Source organism: Ptychodera flava, chromosome 12, assembly GCF_041260155.1.
Source record: "Ptychodera flava strain L36383 chromosome 12, AS_Pfla_20210202, whole genome shotgun sequence".
Classification (NCBI taxonomy): Eukaryota; Metazoa; Hemichordata; class Enteropneusta; family Ptychoderidae; genus Ptychodera; species Ptychodera flava.
The window spans coordinates 27,011,542-27,038,934 of NC_091939.1; the positions used below are offsets into that span (position 1 = coordinate 27,011,542).

A 27,393-nucleotide genomic window follows, 5' to 3' on the forward strand; every position below is an offset into this window, starting at 1 on the left:
TATCTATTTGTCTATCTTCTGTCATAGTGTCTAATCGCCTGCATATGCTTCTATGGCCTTTTTTTCGACCGTTTATCTTGATACGCCTGTAAGTGCATTTATTGTCCATTTCTCCTTCGATATATCCATCAGTCCATTTGTCATTCACTTTTACAGCCTTTCTATCTTCATTGCGTTAATAGCCTGTTTATCCCTCTATCTGTTTGTAAATCTATTTTCGTTCATATTTCTGTACAAATGCAGCATAAACTCTTATGCCGCTTAAGATGCATGTTAGTATATATACGGTTTGAAGACTTCTACGGAGATGAGAACAATTGCCTATAGTTCACATATAATAAGACCTCATTAATGCTTACATCAACTCTGTTTTATCGCTAGAGGTGCACTGAAGAAGGCATTCAATTGCTTCAACCTTTGGCAGGATGTACATTCCTCTGCTAAGCCTTAACCTTTTATATGGAAAATTGCCTTAGGGTAAATCGAAGTTTGATTTTTTAAAACCTCTTAGGCTATTAATCAAGACGTTAGGGAGATGTCGAACGCAAATCTCAGGAGAGAGAGAGAGAGAGAGAGAGAGAGAGAGAGAGAGAGAGAGAGAGAGAGAGAGAGAGAGAGAGAGAGAGAGAGAGAGAGAGTTGGAGAATAGGCGTCTTGTTTTTGCACAGAGATATAGTAGGAATGCATATCTTGTGTTGCTTTGACCACAAAGTATGCATCTTTGCATATAACTCCTGAATACTGCTTATAATCGCTGCATTCTGTTTCGAGCAGTATGCAGACATTAGAGTACAGCTTGAACAACTTCACTGTTTCCTATGATGGAATTCACTCCGCCCTCAGTGTTTCCTGATGGTGATATTCATGCCACCTCAGAGGGCGCTGTTATAATTAAAAGCTTTTTTCCGAAGTTGCTTGTCTTTCGTGCACGAGTCCATTTCAGGGAAAAGTTATCGTTGTGTTAAATAAAATAATTATCTGGTTCCGATTATACGATATCAAGAATAGGGTAGGTAGGTCGGGATTATTTTTTACCGTTTATTTTTGTATTTATTCCAAACAATGTAGCGATGAATAGTTTCTTCAAAACACGATTTCAGATTGGATAGTGTTGTCATAAGTGACTCATCACAATTCTTCAACATTAAATTGAACTGTTTATCATCGACCACAATCCAGGTTTTCGTGGATCAAATTATGATTCACTCATGTTAAAGAGCTCTCAACAATAGTATTCGTGCGAATATGAACCCCTGCTCCTATAAAACAATGAAATCCATCCTTTAAATAAGGGGATTTAAGACAATACTGCGGATGTACATATGCAAATTCGTACCTACCCTAGTTTTTATTCAAAATAGAGAATTCAGAAATCGACGATAGCATGGCTGAATCGATCGTTTATGTGAACGTTTGCTTGATTGACATAATACGGATTCAAAAGATAACTTTACTAGTTATATTTTAATGCTACTATGTCACCAGGGCGATGCAACGCTGGCAGCAGTACCAGCATGTGTGAAAGGACGCAAACGTAGGGCTTAAGGGGCAAAATATACATTTTGAGAAGTGCACAATATAATAATTGGGTCGGCAGGTAACATTAAGGATAGCTTGGGTTACCGGAATCACATGACTATTTTTACTTTCATGAACATGCAACTATATAGCAGCTTCAATTGATCTACAAAGTCCTGTGCCAAAATAAACTACTTAATGTCATGATCTGATCATGCGCGGTAATGATGTACAAATAACTCATTTCAGTATAGCAACAGCTTGTGACTAATTGCCGATTGTTTTCTCAGAACATATGTACCTTTACAAAATGAAATATGACAGATAGCAAGGAAATTACTTTTATGATATGTTTTCCTATGAAGCGATAACAATTGATCTAATGTTTGCCTGCTTGACCTAATAAAGGTGATTCTCATCGTTAAAATGAAAGTGTAACTATAAAAACAATGTCAATAATTAGGCAAACCAATTTGTCGAAAGGGGCAGTTTACAAAAAAATGTATCTGCGCTTGCATCATGATGAAGTTTAATCAAGCAAACAACGACAGGGGGAAGCTGGTAAATTAGCAAGCAGGTTTATCTTATCAATACCATTATTTCTGCGCCGTTTTCTATATAATACGCTGTAATTTGTAATTAACTACAATGGATCTTCAAGCAGTCATACTCTTGATGCTCCTTCTTAGGCGCCAAACTCATGCAGGTAAGTGACAACAGAGACTAATAGAATCTCACACCCCAAGGACCTGGGATCAGATTTCTCACACGAGTTGGGGATATTTTGTCTCACACGAGCCGCAGGCGAGTGTGAGACAAAATATCCCCAACGAGTGTGAGAAATCTGATCCCAGGTCCTTGGTGTGTGAGATTCTTTTTCTCACATGACCACAAAATGCGTTAAATTCATATTGGACACGTACAATATTATCAAAAATCGTGACAACTCTGTCGTCTGCCGCTGTACTTTGACCTGCTTACTTTGTAGTTCTAGTCCGTGTGTTACTCGTCGTGCCATTGGATAACATTTTGCGCGTGGAACAAAACAGACTGCTTATCATCCAATCAGAGGTCGTGTAATATTTACTGCAGAGTGTGGGACGGTTTCTGAGAGTGTGGGATCGATTTATCCCACACTCTCGATCCCGCACTCCCAGCAGCTAGGAATGTGAGAAAAATTATTGAGTGTTCTTTTCTTGAAAATTTAAGTAGTCGTTTTGTGTCCGCTTTTCTGGTGTTCTTATGTTCTCATCTAGTCATTCTACACCTTTAATCTTTGTATACCTTCCGAATGACAAATTTACATTACAGAACGAAGTGACTGTGGCATCTATCGTCTTGTAAGCGCTTTATAAAATTGGCAATGGCAATGTTTGAGGTATACGCTAAAGTTTTCGGTAAAGCAGTTTTGGTAAATTAACCAAGATGGCGGCCGCTGTACATCATTGCCCACGCGACGTTTTAACGTTTTAACTTTGAAAAGTGGTACAACTATTTAGAAATGGTATGTAAGATATAACTAACAGGGTTTCTATAATCCTATAATTTCGAATCTCGGGTGTACAGTTTTCTTTTTGTCCCGGAGATAACATTATTTCGGTTGTATTTCGTGTGTTGCGACCCCATTTTGAAACTTGGCTGATCGTGTTGGTTCTTATTAGTTGGAGAAACAATGCTCATGCAAATCACACAGAATTAGACAATGTTTTTCATTCAATATCAGCGTAGACAGAAGAAAATGTCTTTCCGCGATGTCAGTTGGTTCGATGTCAAAAAATGGTTTGGTAGTTTCAAGATATGATTTGGTCCGTTTTGTAATTGAGAATTATGAACGGCTAGTAAACTCACACGCACTATGTCTCGATGTAATTTAATGGACCTTTTGAAGTTTCCAAAACTATACTCTCATGTTTACCTAACTTTTATATAAATCTAGAGTACTCACAGTCTTTTCCAATTCGTATCGAAAACATTCTGCGACTCCGATCCCCACGTACTACGTGATCAAATTGTCTTCTTCACTGTCGGTGTAGCATGTCGAAAACCTGAGCACTCCCACTGTGGGAGTGCTCATGGGCACTCCCATGCCGATTTGTTGTACGGCATGGGCAAAACGTGAACGAACGCAGAGATTGAAATGTAAAATGCCAACTCGCATATTCATGCTGCACTTCCACGTTGAAACTTCATTTCTCAGCGGTATCCCATTCCAAACTCAGAGATATCAAACATCGCCTGATAAAGTTCCAGTTGCTGTAAAATTCAATAAGGAAAATGTTAAGCTTTTATATCTATTTGCGTCTCATCTTTGTTTGGCAGACGATTGCGTCTGCCAAGATTTGCCGACATCATCAATATGATCTGCCCGATTACGTTCGATCGTTTGTGGTTTAGGCGACACATGAAATGGATATTTCAACGTATTCCGCACACACACACACACACACACACACACACACACACACACACACACACACACACACACACACACACACACACACACACACACACCGACACAGCATAGGCAAATACACAACACATATCCATTAGTTGATCAAACCACGGTCACTCAGAAAACATATCTGTAATGCCACAATCTTGCTCATTTCAACCACCTCTCATTCATTTCCACTTCAACTGTTTTGACGATTGGATTTGAAGTGGGCAACAAAAACCTGGTCTAAATGGGAACAAACCGGGAAGTGTATACTGATAGCTCTGCCGAATTCTTGTTTGATGCAACACTTTGTTGCCACTTCATATATTTGAAACAACATATGTTTTATCAGCAAATGAATTGCGTTGTCTCCGACGCCCACGCTGTGCCTGAGTCTTCGGTCCATGCCGACAAATAAATCATCTTGCGGCTAATTATCGACGATCAATTATTCATGAGCTTATTTTAATTAACTTGCTAATAAGGGAACAATTACAGGCGTACGTAGGCGTGAGTGGGCTTGTAAATTAATGAAGGGGGTGGGGACAATTAACAGATGTGGACTGTTTTCTTTGAAATACTACACAGAGATAGCGAGGGTAAAGTAATAGGCACAACCCGACACAGGTAAGGCTTGTATAATTAAAAAAGTTTAATACATGACATTTTTTGATCATATTCATAATTTCTAGACGAATAATGCCTGCAGTACCCTGTGTGGTTGAAGCCCCATGTAGACAACAGGGTTCGCATATTTGCTGGACTGCTGTTGCGGTTACTCTGCACGGTTACTCTACCAAACCAATAATAGCAGAAAATTTTCTTTCCGAGCGTCACATTGCAAGTGCGCTACTAAAAGCTATGACTAGTCTTTACCAATCACCAACTTCGTTTTGCATCATAGTGCAACAAATAGGCATATAAAAGTCGCTTTATGACACTTATAGTCACCGTAAATACTGACTCTCGGTTGCTATGGTACTTCTCCCGTTGTTTTTCCCTTTTTCTCTTCGCTCACCTGTCTATCTATCTGTCTCCTCTTGTCGGAGCCCCTCCCCCTCGCTATCCCGAAACAGTAAATTCGTACGAATCGAAATCGTGCCCTATTATTGTCCCAATTCAGATATTAATCAGGTCTTTTAGCATATGAATTTTCGAAAATGTACAGCTTTCAAAGGCACTCACAAACACACAAACGACAGGTTGAAACAATCGTGGCAAAAAGAGACCTATTCACAGCTCACCATGTTTGATGAGGCAAGCACTGAAGAAATACAATTTATGCGAAATGCAAAAGAAAAAAAACAATTCAAAGGTACAGGTATATCTCACGCGATAACTTTACTGTAGACTGTCATGCCAACTGCAAATAGCCGATAGATCATGGGTGCATAGAGAAAAATACATCATATTTCCATTTGCTATAGATACATTTACTAATTCCAATTTCAGTTGAAGATGTTCATGCAAATATCCGATCAGTTGGCGGAACTGGTCAGAGGCAGAAATATTTCATAATGGAGAATGGGGCACTGTATGTGACGACTGCTTCAATGAGCATGCTGCAAGAGTAGTTGGAAGACAGCTTGGAATTAGGTACTGTAGTGCTTTGATATTTTAGGATCAAATTACAATATACAATGAAAAAATAATGGACTCTCTGATCTGATGCAATCAATTGTCGAGTGTTCCTCTTTAGAACCATGGAGAGTTAAATAAGAGATGGGCAGGAAACTGTGGAAAATATCAGAGAACATGTCACTTCCACTGTGAACAGCCACAGACTCGCCAACCCCATGATGCCATCAATTCTACAGCATTCCTCTCTGTATGACTTAACATGGTAACTTTGTACAAAAGTTAGCATTTGTACAAAAGTTCTTTTTCATATGAAAATTGGCCCAACACTGTCGGTTTAGTGGATTTTGTAAACTTATGAATTCATGTGGATGCGGAAATGATCATAACGTCGTTTTACCATGCCCATCGAAAAATCGAAAATTAAATTATTACTCCTACCTTTCAAATTATATGGTGTCTAATATACCTCCCATCATATAATAACTTTGTACCAATGACAAACAAAATAATCGCTCCAATATTATCAGCGTTGTATGATGTGGTAGTACCTTTGAAACGGAGCTAGGGGTGTGCTTTTGACCATTACTTTAACATAACCTTTGATTAACACTGCAATTTGGAATTGTCACGGAAAACGGTCCCGTCGTATGTGTAACTTGTCGATATAATGTTGCATACGGTATGATGACCAAAGGAGGTCGACTCTGACTCGAACAGAGCGTTAAATTGAGTCAAAACAAGACTTAGTTCAATTCGAGGTAGTTCGCACCTCGAAAGCGAAAGGCTTAAACTTTTGCTCAAAGTTTCCTCAATGAAATTTTCGATCATTCTCTTATTTACCAAATCAAAAATCAAAAATCTGGTGTTATCGTGCAAAATTTGGTACTAAGGAGACAAAATAACCTGACATTTCCTGCTATTTAAATTCAAAAATGGCCGCCATCCCTGTGTTAACTCTGTAGAGAAAAATGAAATTTTTCTATTTTCGAAAAACTAAATGGCCGTCAAGGTGAAAAGTTCTCTTTAGCGAAGAGCTTTAAAGTGGTAGTGCCCTACAAGTGGTAGGTCAGAAAATAATTTAAAACGTTTCAAAGTCCGAATATCTGTCCCCGAGGTTCGTTCTGGCTTAAGCAATCAAAAGGGCAATACCTACAATGGATTAACAAAAGAAAATGACGATGATATCAATGACAGAAACCCTGAGCCGCAATTTATTGTATAGCGCCTTGACTCTTTATGATTCCCCAGTACTAGTATTATCCAATTAATAAAGTTTAAAGCCAGTATTTGTACGGTTTGCTGCTCGTTTACCATTTCAACCAGAACGTGTCTGACAGAATGCTTTTGTATTGTCCATAGACAGAATACAACCATGTTCTGTTACTATCGTATTGTATTTGTAGGGTCGACGATGCCAAGACGAAATTCGTTCAATTATGCCTTTATTGCTACAGTTCCATGCTAATACAATATCCAAATCCGTAAAATGTGACCTTATCTCAATTTCTTGTGAACTTTGACCCCAAGTTCCACAACCATTTATAAAATTCAACCTCTCGCTGATTTCCATCCCCTTTTCTTTTAAAATGCGTTTGAGATCCTCATTTCAGGTCATGACATTCAAGAGCTACTACCACAAAGGCAAAATAAAAACAAATATTTTTAATCAGACAAAACCCTTCAACCCAAAACATTTCCCCCCCCTGTTCAAGTTTCACGCGTGATTTTGTCAAGTTTTGCCTATTTCCAGAAGGCGCACTAACGGTAAACGCGCCAATATCGTTTTATACGTTTGGCACATATATAATTATAAGATTTAATCATGGTTTGGCAACAGAAATTATGCATAATCAATGCTGGCAAACAAAATCTCTTAAATATACCATGAGAATTAATCTAAAAGTGTCGGAACGATACAAACATTTCAGCACTGAAACTCAGATCCACTTACCGCCAAATTGGTATGACTAAACATAGGTATAACTTACACATGCTTCTCTCCCCTATTGTTGATACATGCAGTTGTATTACTACGCATGTCACCGATAACCCCTTCGGCACAGGCAACGGTATGATATGGCTTGACGATGTCTTTTGCACCGGAACAGAACACTACCTTGATCAGTGTTATCACCTTGATTGGGGTTCTGATAACTGTGAACACTGGGAAGATGTCAGTATCAAATGTGCTAACTCATCTGAAGAGATTAATCAAGAGCTATCATATTGTTGCAATAGTACGTATCATATTTTGACTTTAATTTTTCTTTGTTTCAATATACGTTTTCAAACATAGTCGTTTATGTTTTTCTCATAATTCTGAAGTTAAACACACGAAAATAAATTTCCGCCTTTTCCTTCCTTTTTTTAAATTTATGTTTCGTGATTAAATTCCACTGAGAAAAAAGAAAATGACGAATACAAAAATACCACATAGACAAAAGTGTCCCACCATAAATGTTTTATCATTTTTTACCTTATTTCCGTATAATTGAGGAAGCATAATCTGTAGAGTAGCAGGGCGTCAAATCGCTGCATGATGACATGAGATCTGTGATAGCCATGACTAGCGAACTAACAAACATATTTCCTTGTTCGTATTTTAATTTACAGATCAGTACGGTTCTCTTATGTCCTGCCCAGAAAACATTGAGACATATGTAGATTTTGTAAACCAAACAGCAAAGGTATCATGGTCAGCCGAAAGATTATTTCATACAAATTGCCGCCACCCGAAAGGAAGCCATGAGCCGGGAAGTTACTTTGGCGTCGGTGATACTAATGTTACCTATGACGTCATTGACGATGGTGTTAGTTGCTTCTTCACTGTAACAGTGAAAGGTATTGTCGTGCTATTACTTCGAACAAATAAAAATGCCTTACTGTTAATTCATAGCGTGTATTTTGGCTTATAAACAACGTTTAGATTAATCCATTTCATCAGACATATGACGCATGATATCAAAATTCAAAGAAAGGTGTTCGAAATTAGTGGAAACGTGCAGCTAAAGTAGTGCTTGGTGTCCTGTCATCATGTTCCTCGACTGCATGCTTAGTATGCACATATGGGAGTATAAACTTTACAGAGTCACATTGGGTGAAAAACAGTAAGTTTATTTCAGAAAGGACCTTCCGTCATTTGCTGTTGCTTAACCACATGTTAAATAGAATTTACATAAAACGGGTAACATGTCACTGGAGTGTCTATCCATTATTTCCTGATGAGCGAAGAATATTGGGATTTTTTATATTCCTTCCTGCAGAACTCTATGATTCTTCACTGTATATGTTGAAGCAGACTTCCTGTTTAGACTTTCCTCTTCCCTCCTAATTCTCAATCTTATCACATTAAAACAAAACCAAATTATAATATATGTTTCAAATAGCCATGAAAGCCTGAGATGGAATAATTCTGATTTGTTTGCAGGCACTATCAAACCTACATTAAATAAACGTTATTTTCTAAACTTTGTTGTTAATAGACAAATAAATCATACAAACGTGTATTTGTTTTCGTGGTTACTGTCCTTGGCAATAAATAGAATTATTACAATTTTCTGATCAGCGTGTCACAGCATAACATATGTTGAACATGAAAATAATGTTTGTGTGTACATATTTTCCCTCCTATATTTACACCTGTACATCTTAGTACAATCAACAATCAATAAAGGGTAAGTTATATATATATATATATATATATATATATATATATATATATATATATATATATATATATATATATATATATATATATATATATATATATATATATATATATATATATATATATATATATATATATATATATATATATATATATATATATATCGTATATCGTCATCCTCTAAACAAGTCTTAAGTTTTTATCGAGCCTTCTTACTATTAAACTAGTTTCCTAAAATTAAATTTGGCTGACTGTTGATGAAAAAGCAATGTAGAGTGGTAATTGTAGTGGTAAAGTTTAATTTACTCACATTTTCAAGGGGCCAAACAGCCTCTTGAAGTCAAACAATCTAGTACATTGAATTGACTTGTCTATTCTCTCTCAACATGATCGTGACATAACAAACACTATAAGTAAACATTTAAAGTCTCAACAAAGCTGTTGATTTTTCCAAAACGTTTTTGAAAATATCTTCAATGTATAAGATGGTGCCGTTTAAAAATTAAGAATATTGCCCATAGAAGTGTTACAATGTATAGTATGTCCATTCATACATTATTTAAAAAATTGTATACATTGTTTAAGTATTACTGTGCATGTATTTTCTAAAACACCAATAGGAAGGTGGAAACACTATTCAAGACTTCAAATGGAACAGATATGAATATGTCATTGTCGCAGGTTCGTAAGTATTATGCAAATTGTCCTTATCTTATCATTTTGCTTGTCATCAACTCAGCGTCTAGTATTTGACTTGCTTTATTCCATAATGTCATTATTGCTGAATACGGAAATTATCTTGTGCCTATCCGTCAGTAGTGTCCTGATGAAGATAAGATAACTCGGTTTAAAATATAACCTATAGCAAGGGCTCCAGGAAAACAAATGACCAATTATAGCAATTGAACAGTTGATAAGTTAGCAAAGACAATTTACAGGGCTCGAAATTAACATTTTTGCCTGGTAGTCCACTTGGGCTACCATTTTTCGAAGTTGGTAGCCCGGTGACAATGGCTGGTAGCCCATGAATATTTTAGCATCTTTTGTCGTTAACCAGACAAAAACGACTATAATTTTTCAAGATTTTGCCCATGAAGTGAATTTTCTAGTCATTTGATGTGAATACTTGCACACCTTTAATACTCAAGGAAACAGGTATAATGGACGATAGTGATACTCAAAAGTTTGGTGACCTATTGACAACCCGTTTCACTCTCAGAGTTGTATGCAAATTTTGATAGTCGTCATGACAACAACACGACCTTCTCAGTATTGAGACATACTGTAGCAGGTCATTGGCCATCATTTCCTGTGCTTGTCATTCAAGTACGTCAGTTCAGATATTGAAACTTTATTGCAAAGTTCCACCGAACGCCTGGTCGTCTTCGTAATTTGCATTACAAAGTCATAGTATGGCCTTTCTGTGTCTAGCTTGGTTTGACTGCATTTAGCTTGTCCAAAAGTGACGGACCAGACATTGCATGCCAAATACTGACTGAATTTCAGGTCCCAGGATTTGGTAGTCCGTGTGGGCTACCATTTCATGGATTTTGGTAGCCCAAGAGAAAGTTGGTAGTCTGTGGACGCGGGACTACCGCTAATTTCGAGCCCTGAATTTACATGTGAATTGGTACTAGCAACAACGACATGATGCACATTTTGAGAGCATGTTTGATCGTCAATTCAGTTGTAGCAGCATATTCAGCAATTGCGAATAACATTTTAGTTTCGACAATCAACAAACTGGATTTGAACCTGAGTTATTTTGGTCTATGCAAGTTTATCCAAGAGAAATGTTGTATTTGTTGAGAATTCACAAACTGGCGTGACATTACTGTGTAAATATCAACGTCTTCACAATGGTGGAAAATCATTGTATGGTCGAGTGGCTAATGCGCCTAAAAACATATGCATATGATAAGGTGTACTTACATTGATAAGAGAGTATTAATAAGGGATGAAAGCAGAGAACATTGTCCATTTAAACGAACCATTTGGTGACAGATTCCGTTTACATTCTTTATATTCTGACAGATTATCGAAAGATTTAGTGAATTTCCCGCCATAATCTCCAACCTTGACAAAATATCTTTCTCATCACCAGAAGAAATTCAGGCCATGGTAGAAGGTTGGTAAAGTAACCACACCATAGATTTTGAACAACTCGTCGCATATCCTGCGCAATATCAACAAAATGTCTTTAAAAGTCTAGATAAGCAGTATATAGCTTGTCATCCTGCCTTTTAATACCTATTTTGCATTGTTAGCGTTGACAAAGTCTAATACGAATTACAATTTATTCGACTGTCAAGAAACGAGTGCACAGTACAAGCTGCGTTGACGAACTGTATAGCGGCCGTTTTAACATGCTTCGGGGAGTGTAAAAAGATGTGTACATACAAACACGGACAAATATAGAAACAGACTAGCAACGCTGCTTGCCTTTTGTTCCATGGTCGTCTCGGTAGACTATTGCCTTTTCATATTAAAATGAGCTTCAAAAGGTTTTAAACTCTTTGGAGATTTTGTTTGTGCTTGATAATTGCACGAGATTATGCGAAAAATACGACGAGATGGCATCGTGCTGCCAGTCGCGTACCAACCATAGTTACTTTGTGAGCTCTCAGGGCAGAAATACTGCTTCACGCCACTCAAAACATAACACGCCAGCAGTTTCATAAACATGTCCTTCCTTGACGAACGTATAAAAGACGGTATGACTGACCGTAAACTATTGAGTAAAACCAGACAGTATCGATAAAAGACTTTCAATTTGGTTCAAATACACTCATTATATATTCCTAAAAATATGACAGGAATTTTTTAAAACGGTAAAACTCACTTTCCTGAAGCTCAAAACACTCCCGTTTTCGCCAGCACGCCAATTCCGCTCAGCACCACACGACAACAACAACACAAACTTTGCCGAACATACTTTCGCTTAACAATTGGCGAAAATCCGAAAATTACCGAAGGATGCATGGTCGGCACTCTACGGAAAAGCGAGGCGAGAGCTACCTGAGGCGAGGCGAACATGGATGGGTTACGTAACCGCTTCACGCCTTGAACAATACCCGTTGCTAGTCTGTTTCTATATTTGTCTGTGATACGAAATAAAAAGAAGAAAAAATCATCAAAAATTAGTCAGATGCCATTTCAAAATTAGTGCTGACTTGTTGTACTGGTCATTGCTCCTTTAAAATTTTATCTTCAACCTATATAAAGATACTGCAGTCAGTGTTAAAGAGCTCTCGTACGAGTAAGATTTTGCATGATAGATATCCTAAAGGATATGCGATGTAGTGCTTATGCACAAATGAATAAGTAATTTTCACTTTGTCTTTTGGTCGCTCACCAGATAAGACAGATTAATATACTTAATAAATTAAGCTTGTTTCAGATTGTTTTCAACGTGTTAACCACTCTGAAATCCCCGTACCTTACAGAGATTCTGGAGGACATAAATAAGGGAATTATGGCTATCTTATCAGTCAAAATGATCAACGAAACCAGTGTTATTGGCGAAGAACTGCTAATTAAAATCATACTAGACACGACCAACAGCCTCTCTATCTTCGTTCTGCGAAATACTGAACCAGGAAGCGGTCAAGTCGTATTGGATACACAATACATTCGTTTGAACTTGGAGAGTGACTCTGCAGAGAAAGTGACAGACGCCATTATTAAACTTGGAGATGGCGATGGGTTTAGCATTCCTGCAGCCAAGAAAATATTCTCCAATCAGTCATTAGATGGAGCTATTAACAGAATAGTAAGTTTAAATTTATATTGCTCTTCCTCGACAAAATAGATTGGATATAAATTCTCTAAAATTGCTCGAGAAACTCAATTTTCATCCAACATTTTTTGCTTACAGTGTGATTTTTTTTTATAGAAATGTAAAATGTTGCCGGGCAAAATGAGATACAAAGGACACTGGTGACTGTACTCTTTGTCCCGTTGTAAGCAGTCAGAATTCCCAAAACATTCAGACTTTAGGGTTGATTTAATCACAGGGGACAGGAGTAAATCCCCCGGGGATGGGTTCTTTGGGCAAAGGTTTAATTTATTTTATTTTATTAATTTTGACTGTGATATTTCAAATAAAGATTTAGACTCCTTTCTTTATTACCTACAAGTCCTTATCTCCACTCCAACCCTTGTACACAGCACTTGAATTACTGAGCTAACATAACCCTGTTGAAACCATCATATTGCCAACTAGCTCATCGGCTGTCCGTATCAACACATTAACTGATTAAGTCAAGGTACGCCGCAGCTGTCCCACGAGTGGGAAAATAAGTTTTATTATCCTACGTGAGGCACAGCTGTGGTGTAGACTTAATCAATTAATGCTAATGCTCATCGCCATCTCCGAATGCAATGATGGCGTCTGTCACTTTCTCTGCAGAGTCACTCTGCAAATGATAATCATACAAAGCTAGTAAATATACCTCTGCCGAACTTCAGAAAGCGATATTACAATTTTCTGGCAGGACAGCGTATTAGAAGGGCAGGGCATTCGATAAAAGTTATATACAAAATATGTATCAATCCCGTATAGAGGAACGGTATGACTGTATTAATGTTTCTTGAATGGTCTTATCAGCCCTCACAGAACAAATTTGCACTGTATTCATCAGACAATTTAAGTGAAAATTTGATATCATATCAATTATTCATTGAATATTAAATTGGTATTTTTAAAAAACTTCATAACAAAGGTGCTGTTTATTGTGCTTCGGGGAACTTTTAACGGATAACAAAATGCATTTAACTTGTTTTGCACAAGGCGATTAGGAAAACAAGTAATGTTTTTATTTGTGATGTTAGTCCTCTGTTCTCCTCTGAAAGTCATGAACAGTCATTCGAAAGTTGCTCAGAGATGAAGCTTTTGAAAAACTTGCCCCTTGAGGCTTTCTTCTTACAATTAATCATTGAGATGCCCATGATGTTTCAAGCCTGAGCCTGTAATTTCTAGAGATATCGACGTTCCAGATGTTTTGAATTGCAACCTGTTGAATTTTGCCTAACATTCGGTACAATCAGTATTAATCAGTCCCAATTATATGGTACCTTTCCCTAGTACCATTTGACGCTCTTGAACCAAAAGTTATCTAGGGAGGGTCCATGTATCAAGACTTCAAAAGCCTCCCCAAGTAAATTATGTCCATGTCCTTGACCACCACATATCATCCTCGATGATATACATTTTTAATATTGTGTAAACACAGCTATCGTATCTGTTAGACAAATTATATAAATTATATAAATGCTTCACACTAATTCATTTTTATGACAGTCCTTAAATCTATTTTAACATTTTTTTCAACTGTCTGCAATTAATCGCACTGAATCAGCGAGAATAATAGCATCCAAAATCTTCGAGGTCTATGGATGGGATTATTCACAAATTAAGATATTTCGTCTTTCTTTTACCGCATCGGCACTAGTGTCACATAATGCTTTCGGCCTTCCCACAGTTTAATATCGATTTATCTCACACTGTCGATCTCACACTCCCAGTAGCAAAGGGTGTGAGAATTGTATATTCTCGCTTTTAAACTGCGAGAAGTACAATTCAGACTTGACGTGCACAATCTTCATAGGTATGACAAAATGGCATTTATCGCAGGCACATTATCTATTCTGATACAAAGAAAAGAGAATTCTCGCATTTAACGAGAAAGGTGTCTATTTCTCACTAAGTTCTCGCTCTATCTTCCCATGGTGACAAAGATCTGTTTAAGAATTGTGCACATGTAATAAGTATATCTTTTCGAATTGTTTCTTCCAGGCCACACGATTCAATAGACGATCCTTCAAAATGAAAAGTGACAACAATGCCAATACCATTTCAACAGATTTCAATGTGCTTTCCTTGTCTTTCACTGACAGAAATGGCCGTGAAATCGAAGGTAAGTTTCTGTGTTGGAATACCTACGTTTTCCAGGTTGTCATCATATAACATTAGAATCAAGCAGAAATATATACGTATCACATACTGTAATAGTTATGGTTTTAAATACTGTTATTTGCCTGGCACTTGTTTTTGCTCTGTCTACCATTTCAATTCTAGATAGCAAACTTCCTTAACTGTGACTATGAACAGGTTATAATTTTGCATTCATTGGGAGCCACACGTCATTAATGTATTTCTGTGTTGAAAATCATTCCTATCAAATATCCAAGCGAAAGAAACAAATGAAGATATTGGCATTTGCTTCGCAAGTGATCCACCTCCGCAGGAAACGTTTGTGCTAGTGACTGGTGTTTACAACGTTATTGATAACGTCACGTACTTTGGCATGGGCATTGAGGTAAGATGAAGCTAATCAATAAGTTTCCTGTACTCCTTCGCATTTGAGAGAGAGAGAGAGAGAGAGAGAGAGAGAGAGAGAGAGAGAGAGAGAGAGAGAGAGAGATATCCCCTAAATGTACATACATTTCAAGGATATGGCCGGCGACGATAGAGAGATAGATAGTTGACGAGTAGTTTAGAAGGTTTTGTGTAATGACGGCACCTGGAAAACGACTGAAAAGGAACTTTAACAACATTTCTCTGACTTTAAAGTATTCTTAAGTTTGTAAATAAACAGATGCATATTTTATAGAAATAGGGGGTGACGCACTAACCGTTAAATTTTATTTATGGACAAGAGCGATAATTTTGGATTTCGTCTCGCCCGCGCCCATAAATAAACATTAATGGTCAGGGCGGAGTCTGTTATTTCCATTATATTATCAACGAAACAAAGAAAGCCGACAAAATTTAAGAACATTTTCCGCGCGAAAGACAACGGGCCCTTGCAAATCCGGAGATTGGAAAAAAGTGTCTAATCGTGGTCGAGAAGTGCTCCATTCGATGTTTCTAGATCTTCTATTGACAATTTACGTTTCAGCTGTAAAGTTACATGTTTCCGATACTGTGAGTTGTTAATATTATTACTCATATTATTCACGGGCATAACCAACCATTACTGTGTACTGTTGGTCAGTCACGTGGTTAAGCTCGATCAAATAAAATGGGACGGACAAGGCATGCTAATACAATGTTTGTTCGTGGTCAAGTTTATATCTTTATGATTTTGATAGTTTATTTATGCACTTGACAAGTTTAAGGTCATCCTTCTCTTTTGACAGATAAAAAGGCTATTTCATGCAACTATAATCTGGTTTGAAAATTCCGACATTCTCTACGGAAACGCGACAGCATATGTTTTCAAAGAAGAAGTGGAGTATTCAGAGGAGTACCGTGGCTACCAATTTTCTGTAGAGGTCCGTTTTGATGTAGACCACTCCAGTATCTTCATTCCTGAGCAATACTTTATGATGAATGGGGATTATTATATGACCTTTACTCTTGTGTCGAGTAAGTTTCAATAAGTTCCTTATGTGATTTTGCGTAACGTACATGTATAGTTTACACAAAAGATTGGCAGACTCAGCACTTTTGTGGCGCTGAAAATCAACCGTTCGCCTTGGGACTTCAAATGGAATTAGCAGCATTATTTTAGCAAAAGTCTTGACCAAAAATTTCAAAAGTTTAAAATGAAAGCCCTACACCGGCCCAAAAAGGAGCTGTACCATAAATTATATGTTGATCGTATACCAACGATTGCAACGTAAATGACGTCCGCTGCGAACGGTACATGCACACTGCCTGGCCAAACACAGTCGCTTCCTCTTCTGTTAATGGTAAGGTGCGTATCTACAATAACTATTCAACTTTCCAACTATTTAAGGACAGATTACTTTCAAACATTTGAAATGACTGATTGAACTTCTCTCTCCGAATGAGAGACCACGCAGCTCTGAAGCACACAATAAGCGAAACTTGTCAAGGTAATACAAGAGAACCTCATAACGTTCTGGCAAACCAACAATTGATTACGCTTGCAGGCATCAATCACGCATCAACTTTCAAATTTCAACCGCACATACAGTAGACATCAATGTCCCTCTCTTCGTCAAACTTTCACAGTCTCTCTCTCTCTCTCTCTCTCTCTCTCTCTCTCTCTCTCTCTCTCTCTCTCTCTCTCTCTCTCTCTCTCTCTCTCTCTCTCTCTCTCTCTCACACACACAATCATTTGAGTCGCCTTGTTTATTCATTGTAGAAGTGGACGTCACCTTCTTGATGACTTTGAAGCAAACCAAATGCAACTACCTGGATGATGGAAGCTCCGTTTGGAATACCGACGGATGCAAGGTGTGCACTGTTCTTTGTTCATGAAGTGTGAACAGGGGTAGGAGATAACTTATTGTTCTAAACAGGTCGAAGTATGGACAATTAGCAGCAAAGACGGCTGACGAACACGTTTTACCAACCAAAAATGTTCAATTTTACAATCTTCAAAAAGCCGGCTTGATGAAAACCAGTAACTGTCTAACACGCCTAGGCCTGCGATAGGCACTATTAATCCGTACCGGAAAAGTCGTTTTTTTAATTTCTGGGCAATACAAGAGAACCGGACAACGCCTTTAGAGCTTATTTGACTATGAAATAATAAATTTGTCAATGATATTATACTTTATCGGTTGAAAACAAACACAAATGCGTATAGATTTTCAACAAATGAATTCATCTCGTAACAACAAAATAAGCACCCATGATCTCAGAGAGAAGCTAAAATGGTCAAATCTGGAGTCGACGAATTTTGGGAACAATTTTATAATCCTAAATGGCCCAGATATGACAAACACGTGTCTTTTCTGTGTTATATCTTTATCCTGGATCACATTGTATCACGTAAATTCTATTATTTTATTCCTAGATATCGCCTGCATCAAATATCACAACAACTGTGTGCTCGTGTAACCACCTGACGACATTCACTGAAGACAAGATCTTCCATAATGTTGAATATGTTCTGTCGAAAAATTTGAGGAATTTGTAAAAGCTGTGTCATTTGAAATACTTTCTGCAATTTATAAAAGAATATATTTATAATACCCTGTTGATGTGTGACCATTCCAAAGTGCTCTCACTAAAAGTTTTTGTTTCTTTACTAATCGTACATTCTTTTAATGTAGTTCAAAATAGTTTTGATATTTTAATTCCCGATCAATCACTTTTGTTCCATTTTAGTGCCTATTGAAACCTGATTGACACACTTGCCTTATTTCCATAAAATATTTATTAGTTCATAGGAAAAGAAAAAAGTATCTAACTTAACCAAGTAATTCAAATGTGACTTAAAGGGTGTTGCACGGAACTACGATTATATATTTTGAAGCTAGAATAACTTAAAATACAATTATAAATAAAGATAGTGTAATGTTATCTTACTTGAATTAGCAACGTGCATAGCACAGCACAAGTAGGACCGTTTCCAGCTTTAAGTATATACAATTGAGTCGCATGATATAGAAAATACTTGAAAATACCACATTGGATAGCGTTGAACTACAATGACATGTTGCGAATATATATTTTAGGCATAGTGACCACAGGTCGCATTATACCATTCCGAGTTTTAACTCGTATAATAAACACTGCTAGTAATAGTCACGGTGCGGTGTTGGTGTTTTTGTCAGGTTTTGAAATACCAACTATATTTGTTTATACTATTCGTCATAACGTTTGCCAGTCAACAGTGCCAACAATTTCAGTTGCATTGATATTCATATTTCAGGTAATCTTGTATACACACACTTAGTCTAGTACACAGACGTGTTTTTTTCTTTACATCGAGCAATGTAATATTTATAAACTTTCTCCGAATGTAAATAAGTCTCGTGTCAAAATAGCCATTGATCAAAGAGCACCTGTTTAGTATATATTTGCTTTTCGATGTATCAATATTTTGACGTAAAACATTTACAACGAACCCGAACACGTTTGTTTGCCATATTTTGATGCATTCTATTGTTCTTTTTACCTTTACCATTGGATATTAGCGTACTTCCATCCCCTCTTGTCCGTTGTCGACAGCTGTATTACCCCTATTTGTAACAATTAACCCTATTTGTAACAAAACCTAATTTTCAAAAAAAAATTGCCGTATTCCTTGAAATCTTAATGAAATATGCATATTTGTATGTTTGGGGGCTATTTTCTTTTTTTTCCTTGTCGAAACTCATTTTTTCTGAAACTGCTCGTTAGATTAAATTTCGTTGTACATGTTCCTTGGGATAATAGGTCTACTCATAAAAGATAATCAAGTTGTGCAGATACATGCCAAAAGTTCGTTTCGGGGCAATTTTCACCAATTTCGGTCAAAAATGTCAAAAAATCTTGTTTTATGACAGAAATCATACTAACCCCATATGTGGTTAACTTTTGTTACAAATAGGGTTGATTTTTACAAATAGGGGTGACATAAACCAGAAGCTATCCTTAATATTCGATATTCGTATTTCCTACTGAAAATCATTTTTGTATGGATGCATCTCTCTCTCTCTCTCTCTCTCTCTCTCTCTCTCTCTCTCTCTCTCTCTCTCTCTCTCTCTCTCTCTCTCTCTCTCACGTATTACATTCTAACGTAGACATTCTAGCTTCTGTATTTGAACAACAAACGTACGTGGAACAACATACTGACACATAAAAACAATCAACCATTCAACACGTCTCACCAATAAAATGAATTTTAAGCGACTGATGAAGAAAACTCTGTTTTCGAACGAGGCGCCAAAGGATCTCAGTGTCACATTAATCTTGCGCTCCAGTGCGGATTAACATAAAGACACGTAGATTACGGGTACGTCTCGCCATGGCTAATCAACATTTGACATAAAACAGCCAAACATGATGTACACTTATAATATACACAATATCATACACAAAACGCAAACAACCCAAATATGAAAGATGTGTGGAGTTGCTTTCCCTTTACTACCTACAGCTAGGCCGGTCGTTCGTCAAGTGTCATTCAAGTCCCGTGCGATCTGTACACCATCCGGGTAATAAAAGCCCCTTTACCATTGGCTCAGCTATCCCACCTGGTTCATCCTGTCTATTCAGGTGCGGCTATCTAATTACAGTACTATAACTAAATAAGTCTAACTAAATAAGATATTGGTCAGTTAGTTTTTATGTAGGGCTAATTAGACAGCATTTGGGACACTAAGCTATACTAGGTAGATTACTTAGCTAACACTGAATACCATGCTGAGTCTCACAGCAATGATGTCACCAGTGTGCCCTGTCTGTGCTTTGACATCATTCTATTAAAATATATAAATTATTAATATGTTTCCTAGCAACCGTTGATATGAAACTCTAGTTGTAAATTGCCTTAAGGGTGATATTAATAAATCAAATTTAGTCTAAAATTTCCTATTTGACTTATTTACAATACATATTATGCGCTGGTTGCTAAAAGTAAATGTTGTCATAGCACTGTTGCTATGGAGTAAATATCAAACGTCGAGTTGTGTATCTATGAAAATTAATAATATCATAACACATGCTTGTAATTTAATTTTTTTTAAGAATTTCTTAAGCAGATTGTTATGGAAAACATGTTGCCTAGCAACAACATCATAAAATGACCTCCATGTTATTTTTTTGATGGCTAATGGGATTTTCTGTAAGAGTAGACTTAAAATATTATTCATACCAAATTGGATACTTGAATCACAAAGTGAACAATTCTCATGAAATTTGGACCTAATCTGCTGCACTATATGGACAGATAGACAGACGGACGGACGGACTGACAGGCAGATAGACAGAGACAAAGAGAGGCCGACGGCAAAAGTAAGTAAGCTAGTAAATTTGGGAGCTGACATAAATGACTTCGCGGGTAGCGAACCCGATCATGTCTGCCAACACCTCCTTTACATATTTTGCACCCTGCTTTTTTTCTTGTGTTTTTATTACGTCGAAAACGAAACAATTGTATCTGTCACTCTGGTCATGATAAGCTTACTTTTCTTTCATATGGACAATTGTAGTTCATGTTATTTGTTGTTTCGTTTTAAATGTCATGTAAATGTTAACGGTTCCAACGTTTACAGGAATAAAACAGTGTTTGCTGAGATTTAAGCTGGTCGCTAATATATCACGTGTTGGCTGTCCTTAAAAGACACGGGACACCCTGTCTTGTTATCAAAAGTAAAAATTCATAAAACAAATACCCGTTTACGTTACACTTCGTCATCTATCCCATATTGACAATGGAGAGCCAATACCATGACATTTTACCTTTGCATATATATGTATAGAAATAACGTAAAAATGAATAGTTGTTTTGTTACGTTTTCCATCGTGTCAGGTAAACAAATGACGCTACAGGTAGAGTTTGCACGTTCTAAATATGACCAACTCACTGAGTTTTCTACCAGCCACTTTATTTGTACATTTCTCCTAGCATAAATGTAAGTTTTTATCTCGCGTTGAATTGTCTCAAAAATTAAATTCTGCTGAGATTATGACGGAAGATTTTGATCTTCCCGACGCTTTGCCCTTCCCTGTCTCAATGAAATGTTCCCATGACGTTGTTTCTAGTCAAGCATGACTGAAAGGTGATTTCAAGTTCACTTGGGTTTTAGTGGTGTCAGAAAGCCAGTATGGAATGATTTTCCCAATATCGAAGTTGGGTTAATGATGAAACAGGAAACAACATTGAATCCGACTGTTTGAATACAGTTTTTATTGTAAACATCACAAATCAAGATAAACGGCAGTCCTGGCTGTACTTCCCCAAAACCATTATTTTACGTAAGTATCACAAACGTAGCCAAACCCATTGCGCCATCATACCTTGCTCTGACGCATCGTTTTTCTATCCTGCTGTACATACTTAATTACGCTGATTGAGGCAAAATATACCCAATAATATAGTCGCTCACAAAAGACAGGCTTCTATCATTCACAGATGTAGGCAATACAATTAATAGGGCTAGAGCAGTACATTGAACTCAGACGGAGCGACATTGTCGACAACTCAAAAAAAAGATTGCGGTTTGGTCAAGCCCAAATATCAGCCGTTTACGTTTAACCACCCGATATCTTGTGATAAATTGCGGAGAAAATTTCGCTGCTGTTCAATTTTTTAAAAATTTACTGACTCCCTGAGTTGGTGTTAATTATAAAAAATACCCATCAGACCTTGCGTGCCGCTGCAGATAAGCACCTCATAAACGGAAGGAGAGCAGCCATTTATGCACCTATTAACGTTTCCACCACGGGGCGGGGGTGAATGCAGGACTAATTCCCCTCTCTGATGTCAATTGCACAGGGTGAAGGAAACAGAGGCTCATGCACTGGTTGCATATGGTTGATGAATGCGAGAAAATGTTTTCTCAAAACAAATTTACCCTCTATGGAGGATGGTGTTCTCTAAGTAACTGTGAAATGGCTGGTGATCTGTGGAAATCGCTCTCCTAAAAACAGCACCAGAAAAAAAAATTAATCACTGTGTCTTTTTTGTTATGTATAAAGAGAAGGGAGAAAATACCGGATGTGTATTTTGATATGATGTAAGGAATAGGACAAGCAGTGTTCTGCCACCAACATTTTCATAGCATATTGGCTAATTTTCAACATTTTTTAAATACTACATATGTTTAAAGGCCTCTGTTGCATTCATGAAGAAATATATGAAGTTATACTTTTACAAGGACAAGTATCGTAAGTCTTTTATGATTTTTTCGTACAAGTCTTCAAAATAGTATACGGCATACATATTAGATAACCTGACATTAAGATAAAAAAAACTTGCTAAGACAAACATGTTTGGCTTTTAACATATAGGTATTTTTAACTCCATGGCCGGGTTTTGAACTATGCCCTATACAAACACTAAATTTTACAAGATTGTTCAATCGTGCTACCAGCAGTCGACAGTCAAGTTGTTGTTTTGCCGCGTTTATTTTGTGGCCTACTACAAGTAAAACATCATGTATGCTCGTTGGTCTTTAACCAATTACAAAACGCCGATTGTTACCGCGGCGATACCGCTATATCGACGTGATAACAAGTTCGCATTTCATAAAGCAAAGTGAATTTATCATAACCATTACGCCGAGGTGCACGATCCGTCATGTATACTCTCGGAGGCCGAACGAAGGGCTGCAAATTGTTTCGACAGATACCATTTTACGACAGACAAGCAAAACTCACTGTTATCCTGAGCCGTAGGCCCAGATTTCGCAAAAGTTAACATCTTTTTAAAGTTTTACACTACGATAACGATCTTTTTTCAGTAGTTTCGAGTGTCGGACCATAATTTCAGGGTCATTTTAATTATTTTTAGCTTTGAAAGGGCTATTGGTTCTAGCAATCGCTAAGATAAAACAGTTCGATCAGAAATTATGCATTCATTTCTGTGAGTGGCGATGTGTGCCATTCATCACGTCGTCCGTAATTTCACCATACATGATCTCGATAGCATTATGATCCGCGTTTGTCATGCGTATTTTCCCAGTGGGCCTATGAAATCTTGCTGCGGCAGCATAACTGTTCGATGAACCGTTTATTTAAACGCTACAAATGAAAATCAAAGCCAAGAAAACGGAGTCAGTTACAAAATACGTGAGAAGGAAGGGCTACATTTGTACGTACGTGTAGTTTGTAAATTTCGAATTGGTTTTAGTATGAAATAGTGAAGTGGTAGGGTATGGTCGTCATTGTCAGGCCAGACACTGATTCACTAAAATTAGGAGAACACTCACTAGACGAGTATTATTGTAATATTTTTTTATATTGTTACACCAAAATCGATCCATTCCATTGCTGGAATCTGTATGCCGAGACGTAATTTATACTGAACTGAACTGAAAATTGCAAGCATAATGTTTTTAGCGACACCATGCTATGCACGTCGACCGGAGGAGACCAGAGTAAATGTCATGTAACGTCGCTACACAAAAATTACTATTTCGGGAGATTGTCAACCCCCCCCCCCCCCTGTTTGTTCAGAAACACTAATAGGTTGTGCGAAAAAGTCAGCACATATCTTTACCATTATGAACATGATCGAACTAAAATCCCTCGAAATATAGCTGCATAATAGCTGAAATTTTGGCTGTTTTCTTTCGAATGTTTAGCCTTGGCTAAAGACTACATTTGCAGGTATTCTTATATATCAGTGGGCATCAGGGGGACCTCAACCGCCAGCGACGCAGAAGTTTCTTCAAAGCATATGGACGTTTGTGTGTCATGATGGCTGATCGATATACAAAATACAGCATAGTTGATACAGCAGACTTCATCACCTTTGTCCCATTCCTAGTTTTTACTAGAGAGAGAGAGAGAGAGAGAGAGAGAGAGCACATTAAATTTGCTCCAAAGTGTTCCAGTCCGCAATATCAATTGCACGGTTGACTTTCCAGACAGCCTCAAACAAGATTAAAATGTTAGAGTTGTAAGGTCACGTAGGGTTAAAGCACTTATCAATGTTTTCCACGGGGGTTGGGGAATGCGAGGCAACAGGGGAAATTGATCGCACATCGTATCCGGGAAGTTGGGAATTTGATCGCTACGGTACGCCACATGTTCATATTGCAGTATTTGCGTAAATTTGCCTACCTATTTTCTCTCTTTTCTTTGGTAAGATATTTCAGTAGATTCTCGATCGGATTCAAATTTACAATGAACGGCACACAGTCACCAGCGAAGACAACATAGCCAAAAGCGCTCGGCTACATCCCCATCTTTGAAAAAGGGTGGCTCACAACCGAGCTGAGTTGTTACAATTTTCTGACTGCGACGCCTCCACACATTGTTGAGTTCATGAAACATTCATACACACACACATACTATGAGGTTATTACGACAATACCGCAAAGGATGCACGAGGACATTGGCGCAGTTCGCGTCGGGCGATGCGCGGCGCCAATGTCCGAGTGCATCCTTTGCGGTATTTCGTAATAACCTTATTATTATACATCTTACATTCCTGATCGGGGCATCAAAATGTCGGAGTAGTGACCGTTTTCGTGCAATGTCAACAATTTTTCTTCCGATTTTATCGCGCCAGTGTGGAACGCTACCTCGGACGCGCTTCTGCAAGGTTTAGAGTGTGTGCACTACACACATACGTACGTACGTAACGTACAGAGCGCGCGCGAGACTTGTTTCGTTCTGGCACTCGTCCAAGGGGATAGGGGTAGTGCGCGCGACAGGGAGCCTGTCACCTGGGAAATGGAATGTGTCATGTGGGAATGCTCACGTTTAGTCACGGAATATGAGATCAAAGGTCATAGGCCAGGCTTTTGCGCAAGCGCTTCCCTCAAATAACTATTGCTGTTCGTACATATATCTATACTGCATACAACTGTACAGTCTTCTCCGCTAGGTGACAGGGTACCGTACGTTGTGAGTTCGAAATAGAGAAAGTGCATGAGCACAAAGTGAGTATCATTTTTTTGTCATTTGTGATAGACTTGTAACAGAAGGGAATGAGACGCAACAACTGTTGCAGCACTATGACTATGACTTATCCATATCTCATTCATTTTACGTGGAAATGTAGAGACTCGCAACATATCTCTATTCATAATAATAGGTTTTGCTTATCAGTGTTTTCCTTCATGTTATTCCTTGGTGACATATTGTATTTGAGCATTGACATTGACATTTTATGATATCCATTGACATTTAGAAAATTTGGAGTTGCACACCTGTCACATGGGAATGAAAAGGCTCTCAACACATCTCCAACCGCTAGCATGGAATTATCTATAAATGTTTATCTTCATTTTCTTTCTGGTGACATATTCTGAATCATTTTGAGCATTGACATGGGAATCTTGTTGTATTGATTTGCATTTAGAGCATTCAGAGTCACACACCTGTCACGTAGGAATTGAGAGTCTGTCAACACATCCCCAACAACCATAATTGTGTAACTTATCTATGTTTCCCTCAATTTTCTTTCTTATTGACCTATTCTGAAACAATTTGAGCATTAATATAGGAATTATGTTGTATTGATTGACATTTAGAGCATTCAGAGTCATGACACACACACATGGGAATGAAGAGTTTCTCAACACAGCTCCGACACAATATTTTATGTCTTACACATCTTCTCATATCTTTTAAGTTTTCCTCACCTATTCTCAACCCCTTTAATTTATTACATTTGAATTTTGTTTTATTACTTGTAATTTAGACCTTTGGGAGTCCCACACCTGTCACGTGGGAATGGAGAGTTTCTCAACACAGCTCCAACCACCATATTGTGTGTCTGACACATCTTCTCATATCTTTTATGTTTCCTGACCTATTCTAAACCCTTTTTAATTATTGCATGTGAATTTTGTTGTTTAACTTGTAATTTAGACCTTTGGGAGTCACACACCTGTCACGTGGGAATGGAGAGTTTCTCAACACAGCTCCAACCACAATATTGTGTGTCTGACACATCTTCTCATATCTTTTATGTTTCCTGACCTATTCTCAACCCTTTTAATTATTGCATGTGAATTTTGTTGTTTAACTTGTAATTTAGACCTTTGGGAGTCACACACCTGTCACGTGGGAATGGAGAGTTTCTCAACACAGCTCCAACCCCCATATTTTGTGTCTGACACATCTTCTCATATCTTTTATGTTTCCTGACCTATTCTCAACCCTTTTTAATTATTGCACTTGAATTTTGTTGTATCACTTGTTATTTAGACCTTTGGGAGTCACACACCTGTCACGTGGGAATGGAGAGTTTCTCAACACAGCTCCAACCACAATATTGTGTGTCTGACACATCTTCTCATATCTTTTATGTTTCCTGACCTATTCTCAACCCTTTTTAATTATTGCATGTGAATTTTGTTGTTGAACTTGTAATTTAGACCTTTGGGAGTCACACACCTGTCACGTGGGAATGGAGAGTTTCTCAACACAGCTCCAACCCCAATATTTTGTGTCTGACACATCTTCTCATATCTTTTATGTTTCCTGACCTATTCTCAACCCTTTTTAATTATTGCATGTGAATTTTGTTGTTTAACTTGTAATTTAGACCTTTGGGAGTCGCACACCTGTCACGTGGGAATGGAGAGTTTCTCAACACAGCTCCAACCACAATATTTTGTGTCTGACACATCTTCTCATATCTTTTATGTTTTCTGACCTATTCTCAACCCTTTTTAATTATTGCATGTGAATTTTGTTGTTTAACTTGTAATTTAGACCTTTGGGAGTCGCACACCTGTCACGTGGGAATGGAGAGTTTCTCAACACAGCTCCAACCACAATATTGTGTGTCTGACACATCTTTCCTATCTTTTAAGTTTTCCT

At 37.6% G+C, this 27,393-nt stretch overlaps 1 protein-coding gene across 2 annotated transcripts; it reads left to right on the forward strand.

The window, feature by feature from the left end:
- Positions 1-1,994: 1,994 nt before the first annotated feature.
- On the forward strand, positions 1,995-21,184 carry LOC139145540 (uncharacterized). Of its 2 annotated transcripts, XM_070716770.1 has the most exons (13): positions 1,995-2,224; positions 5,408-5,551; positions 7,559-7,773; positions 8,150-8,377; positions 9,189-9,210; positions 9,824-9,884; positions 11,238-11,331; positions 12,650-12,975; positions 15,001-15,121; positions 15,396-15,523; positions 16,347-16,575; positions 17,321-17,412; positions 17,978-19,031. In XM_070716770.1, the coding sequence occupies exons 3-13, from the start codon at positions 7,608-7,610 to the stop codon at positions 18,098-18,100; spliced, it is 1,590 nt and encodes a 529-aa protein (XP_070572871.1). In that variant the 5' UTR covers positions 1,995-2,224; positions 5,408-5,551; positions 7,559-7,607; the 3' UTR covers positions 18,101-19,031. The 2 variants fall into 2 exon arrangements, with proteins under 2 accessions (XP_070572871.1, XP_070572872.1); XM_070716771.1 differs by lacking the exons at positions 1,995-2,224; positions 5,408-5,551; positions 15,001-15,121; positions 15,396-15,523 and having other exon boundaries at positions 7,565-7,773; positions 17,978-21,184.
- Positions 21,185-27,393: the final 6,209 nt, after the last annotated feature.

Bases quoted from the DNA above. Each gene is read 5' to 3' on its own strand.
- LOC139145540 (XM_070716770.1), top strand. From the start codon at position 7,608: ATGATATGGCTTGACGATGTCTTTTGCACCGGAACAGAACACTACCTT. The intron at 7,774-8,149 runs GTACGTATCATA...TTTAATTTACAG, and splicing joins GCTATCATATTGTTGCAATA to ATCAGTACGGTTCTCTTATG. The intron at 15,524-16,346 runs GTAAGATGAAGC...CTCTTTTGACAG, and splicing joins ACTTTGGCATGGGCATTGAG to ATAAAAAGGCTATTTCATGC.